Source organism: Triticum dicoccoides, chromosome 3B, assembly GCF_002162155.2.
Source record: "Triticum dicoccoides isolate Atlit2015 ecotype Zavitan chromosome 3B, WEW_v2.0, whole genome shotgun sequence".
Classification (NCBI taxonomy): domain Eukaryota; kingdom Viridiplantae; phylum Streptophyta; class Magnoliopsida; order Poales; family Poaceae; genus Triticum; species Triticum dicoccoides.
The window spans coordinates 469,816,162-469,822,153 of NC_041385.1; the positions used below are offsets into that span (position 1 = coordinate 469,816,162).

The 5,992-nt window shown below is 46.8% G+C and overlaps 1 protein-coding gene across 1 annotated transcript in view; it reads right to left on the reverse strand.

The window, feature by feature from the left end:
* Positions 1 to 5,189: 5,189 nt before the first annotated feature.
* The window catches only part of LOC119276575 (probable magnesium transporter NIPA9), a 5,788-nt gene continuing 4,985 nt past the window's right edge, over positions 5,190 to 5,992 (reverse strand). The window contains exon 9 of the mRNA XM_037557677.1: positions 5,190 to 5,701. Coding sequence (XP_037413574.1) covers positions 5,485 to 5,701 — 217 coding nt within the window. The 3' untranslated portion in view covers positions 5,190 to 5,484. The remainder of the gene's footprint in view (positions 5,702 to 5,992) is intronic.

Sequence of the window (5,992 nt, forward strand, 5' to 3'; positions counted from 1 at the left end):
CGCTTCCACTGGCTGACTAGTGGGCCTGGTGTCGACGGTCCTCATAAATTTGACGACGGGCGGTAGTTGGTTGGCCGTCAAGTGGGACCGCGGCGGACACCGAGGAAACACGCGGTGCGTCCGCGCCGACGCATTTCAGGCGCAATTTTGTGTCGGAAATGGATCGGCGCAGACACGAAGCGAACGGCTTTTGGGAATGGGTCGACGCGTTGGGCTGGCGTTTTTGTCCGCGTTGATCCAAACGGACATGGGCGGACGGAATGGATCGCCCCGTTGGAATTGCTCTTAGCCCTGGATGACCCCTTGCCCGGTCTGCCTGGCCCAAGGCGACTGATTTGAAATTCTTGATCTTTTCCATTAATTACGTAATACTATGCATACTGTAGTACTAGTAGTACATTAGTTGACCTAACCTAGCTAATCAAATATGGCTGGACAAAACTGAGCTTACCACCTAACCACACAGATAGCAAAGCCTTTCTTCTTTAATCACGGTAGGGTTGGAAAATTTCAGGATAGCTACCCCGCTAGTGGAACAAGCATCTCCTATAGCTAATCCTAAATTCCTAACACACTTGGAACTTGTGGGCACAGATAACTACAAACCTCTGATATGTTCTGACTTGGTCATTTGGACCAGTTTGCCATTGGCCGCACTTCATTTGGCAGCATGGGAAATGGAGACAGGTAGTATGAGATCATCCTGTTCACTATTTAATTCTAATAAAACAGAAACAGAAAAATAGAGTTCATCAGAAATGTTAGGTGTGTATACTCCCACAGTTCAGTAGAACCACAAAGGTCATGATTCATGATGCCATAAGATTGTACATATCACATATGAAAGTAATGTACAAATGGATAAGAGCATCTCTAGCAGTTCCACTAAAACTACGTCCCGCAAATATCGTTTAAAGGCCGCCTGTAAAGAAAAATCCGGTACCGCGAGTCCTCCGGCGAAACAGATCCAGTAAAATCGTCCCGCAAATGTTTTGCGGGGCGAGTTTACGGGGTCTGTCCCACGTGGAGGCCTCGCTACTGCAAATTTTCCGGAGCTTTGCAAATTCTTGATTTTCAACAATATGAACTTAATAGAATCATAATATAAATAAAACCTATAAATATAAATGGTCCGAAAGGCAATTCACATTACAACAATCGTCTTCATTACAACAAAATGTTTAAGTTCAGACAATTAATACAACAACAAATTGCTCAAATCACACACAAATACATATGGAATTTATTAAATTAAAATGGGAGTCTATCTCCCATAGAGCTGCCACTGGTGCTCAACAAGATCATCATAGAGCTGTTAGTGTGAAGCACTGCTCTCAATCTCCGGCAAGTGTCAAGAAATACATTGATCTCATCTGCATCCCTGGGAGGCTTCACACGACTACCAACATTATCATAATAAAGTTATAAGTTCAAATCCCTCTCATCCTCGATGATCATGTTGTGTAAAATTAAACATGCAGCCATGATGTTTCTGGGGGATTTCTTATCCCGGATGCAAGCAGGACCTCGAACAATGGCAAACCAAGCCTGCAACACACCAAATGCCCCTTCAATATCCTTTTGGCATGCTTCTTGTGCTTCAGAAAAAAATTATGCTTCTTGGTTTTGGGGTCACTTATGGTCTTCATAAATGTTGACCATGGAGGATAAATACCGCCGCTAAGATACTACCTCATGGTACAGTCATGGCCATTGACGGTATAGTTGCAAGCCGGAGTTTTTCCACTAGTTAGTTTGAGCAAAAAGATGAGACCGTTGCACGACATTGATATCATTGAGAGACCCCGACAAACCAAAGAAGTAATGCCAAATCCATAAATCGTGTGAAACCATGGCTTCAAGCACAAGGGTAGGTTACGTTTGTGGCCGGTGTATTGCCCTGCCCAAGCCACCAGGCAGTTATTCCACCTCCAATGCAATGCAATCAATACTCCCAAGCATGCCCCGCCATCCCCTTTCTTCATTCATTGCCATCAACTTCTTTGTGTCCTCATTTGGAGCTCGAAGATACTCCGGGCAAAAACCCGGATCATTGTCTTTGCAAACACCCGCAAGCATTTAATGGCGGTATCTTTTCCAATGCGAAGATATTCATCGGGTATAGTCGACCGGGCCGCCATATGCAATCACTCTCGTTGCCGCCGAGATTTTTTGATATGCACTAAACCCAAGAAAACCGGCAGCATTCCTCCGGCGAGTGAAAAAACGGCAATTTTGCTCGCAAGCCTCAACAATGCGAACGAAAAGAGACCCATGCATTTGATATCGCCTACGAAAAAATGAGCAGGATATGTCGCTACTATTGGAAATATGCCCTAGAGGCAATAATAAAATGGTTATTATTATATTTCCTAGTTCATGATAATTGTCTATTATTCATGCTATAATTGTATTAACCGGAAACCGTAATACATGTGTGAATACATAGACCACAACATGTCCCTAGTAAGCCTCTAGTTGACTAGCTCGTTGATCAATAGATGGTTATGGTTTCTTGAACCATGGACATTGGATGTCGTTGGTAACGGGATCACATCATTAGGAGAATGATGTGATGGACAAGACTCAATCCTAAGCATAGCACAAGATCGCGTAGTTCGTTTGCTAGAGCTTTTCTAATGTCAAGTATCATTTCCTTAGACCATGAGATTGTGCAACTCCCAGATATTGTAGGAATGCTTTGGGTGTATCAAACGTCACAACGTAACTGGGTGGCTATAAAGGTGCACTACAGGTATCTCCGAAAGTGTCTGATGGGTTGGCATGAATCGGGACTGAGATTTGTCACTCCGTATGACAGAGAGGTATCTCTGGGCCCACTCGATTATGCATCATCATAATGAGTTCAATGTGACTAATGAGTTAGCCACGTGATCATGCATTACGGAACGAGTAAAGAGACTTGCCGGTAACGAGATTGAACAAGGTATGGGGATACCGACGATCGAATCCCGGGCAAGAAACATACCGATAGACAAAGGGAATTGTATACGGGATTGATTGAATCCCCGACATCATGTTTCATCTGATGAGATCATCGTGGAACATGTGGGAGCCAGTATGGGTATCCAGATCCCGCTATTGGTTATTGGCCGGAGAGGTGTCTCGGTCATGTCTGCATGGTTCCCGAACCCGTAGGGTCTACACACTTAAGGTTCGGTGACGCTAGAGTTGTTATGGGAAATAGTATGTGGTTACCGAAGGTTGTTCGAAGTCCCAGATGAGATCCCGGACATGCCGAGGAGCTCCGGAATGGTCCGGAGGTGAAGATCGGTATATTGGACGAAGAGTATTGAAGTCCGGAATTGTTCCGGGGGTACCAGGTGATGACCAGCATGTCCGAAAGGGGTTTCGGAGGCCCCGGCAAGCGTCGGGGGGCCTTATGGGCCAAGGGGAAGGGGCACATCAGCCCACTAAGGGGCCGAGCGCCCCTCCCACCCCATCTCACGTAACCTGGAGAGGTGGGGGCGCCACCCCTAGGACAGCCGCCCCTCCCGGCTTGGAGGGGCAAGTTTCCTAGGGGGTGGGGGCGCCCAAACCAATCTAGGGTTTCCTCTGGCCGCCACCCCCTCCTCTAGATCCATCTAGAGGGGCCAGCCCCTCTCTCCTTCCCCCTATATATAGTGAGGGGGTGGGAGGACAGCCACACCCTTCCCTTGGCGTAGCCCCTCCCTCCTCATACATCTCCTCCTCCTCCGTAGTGCTTGGCGAAGTCCTGCTGGAGAACCACGAGCTCCACCACCACCACGCCGTCGTGCTGCCGGAGCTCTCCCTCAACTTTTCCTCTCCCCTTGCTGGATCAAGAAGGAGGAGACGTCCCCGGTCTGTACGTGTCTTGAACGCGGAGGCGCCGTCCGTTTGGCGCTAGAACGGATCTTCCGCGATTTGAATCGCCGCGAGTACGATTCCATCAACCGCGTTCTAGTAACGCTTCCGCTTAGCGATCTTCAAGGGTATGAAGATGCACTCTCTCTCTCTCTCGTTGCTAGTATCTCCTAGATTGATCTTGGTGACACGTAGGAAAATTTTGAATTATTACTACGTTCCCCAACAGCCACCTCGGCGAAATAGTCCTTCATGAGCATCTTGTCGCCGAGAGCTCGGTTGCACGGAATGCAAAGCCGGCTAACCGTGGATCCGCGACGCTTTCTCTTCGGGCTCTTCTCAAATTTGTGCACTAGATGCAACAACAATAGGTTGTTGACATCGTCATCCAAAATCATCTCCTCTATGTCGGTATCATCCGACGAAGACGACGACGAAGAACTCCAAGCATCCATCTAAAAAATAAATGCACACCTATGTTTTTTCCTAAATCTCGCCGTCGGAATTGAATCAACAAATTGTAGTCAACTTACCTTCCCCGACTGGAATAAAGTGAGCCGCCCCTTTCTAGCCGGAGCAAATCGGCCAACCTCTTCTTCACCACGGCCCCAAATCCGCGATGCCGGCGCGTGCGGCTATCGCTCGGGTCTGCCCACTACAAGGACGCACGGGAAGCTCCGATGCGGATCCATGGCAGCGGCGGCCGCCGCGAAAAAAAATGGGCAACCCCGGCCTCCAAAATTGGTGGAGAAGGTGCAGTGGGGAAGGGCACGCGAGCTAAAACTTCTTTTGTGCCAACGAGCGGGAGGGATAGGGGAACCAGCAAAAAGAGTGAGGTAAACCGTAGATATGGCGGACTCAGCCCAAAATTTGCAAGATTGATTTTACCGGACCTATTCGGACGGAAAAAACGTCCACGTCTGCTATATATGCCTCGTCGTCAACGACAACTTCTCCTCCCACTGAAAGCGCATCACCGGAAATTCTGAAATAAATCCAGGAATAATGCGGATACCACCGTCCCTCTAGCCATCCAACCACACGTTGGTTTGCTATAGTGGATCGGTTATTTTAGAGGATCTGCTAAGATGCTCTAAGCAATATAGTTCAATACTTGCAGTTATAAAAAAATTAGTTCTTATTACACATGTAGGGACAGCCAATATTTTGCCCACATTTGCCACAGCTGTGGCTGTGGCAGCTAATTGGGGGATGTTTCTGTGAAAGAAACCATCAGTAAGGGCCTACTACTGGAACCTAAGTAATTCAGGGCATATCAAGAATTATGTATCAAGTAGCTCAAAACATCCAAACATGACATACATGCCCCTTCCCACGCATTCTCAAAGCAAAAGATAATAGTGCTGCAAGCGAAGCACAAACAACACAAGATTCGAAAGGGAAGAGAACAAATGAATATACCACTTACAACTCACCACAGGATGATATGTAACTTGACCAAAATTCACAGGAGATTTTCCAAACTTCTGTTAGACCTATAACAAGGGCAGTCAGTATATGAGCAACCGGCCCAAACTTTTAAGATGCTACTCTAGACTTGTACATCCACATAATGATTTAAACGACAACATGACCCATCAAAGGTGTTAAGACAATCTTGCTCTACCAGCAGCTGTTCTAGGCCTTCTCTTTTCCTGTAGAGGTTAGTATATGTAATGTCGATGCATGGATTGTTGTGCTTTGGTTGGGATCCTTCCCTCGGGCTGGTCCAGGCCTCCTGATGCTGTGTGAACGCTCCATATTACTCTTCAAAAACTTCTGCACAGGCTTAGGTAGGCGCGCAATCAATCGGGTTGAAGTAACAAGAAGTATCACCCCCGTAATAATGAAGAACCTGAAAGGAGAACCGACTCTTTAGTGTCCCTCACAGTAGCCAATTCTCAGAACCGAAGCTGAGGCCAGAGAGCACGGAGAGACAACACATTTGTTCAATACATTTCGTCAATAAAGAGGATATGGCTCCTTACACGGTACACTGCTGGCGTTATTGTCCTAGTCTATTGCATACCTATTACCCAGTATACAATAGATATTTCAGCAAAGCTCAATTTGCATATCAGTAACCTCACTAGACTGAGAAAGAACTTGATATATTCTCTCTACAAGAGATGGCTCAGATTGCCAC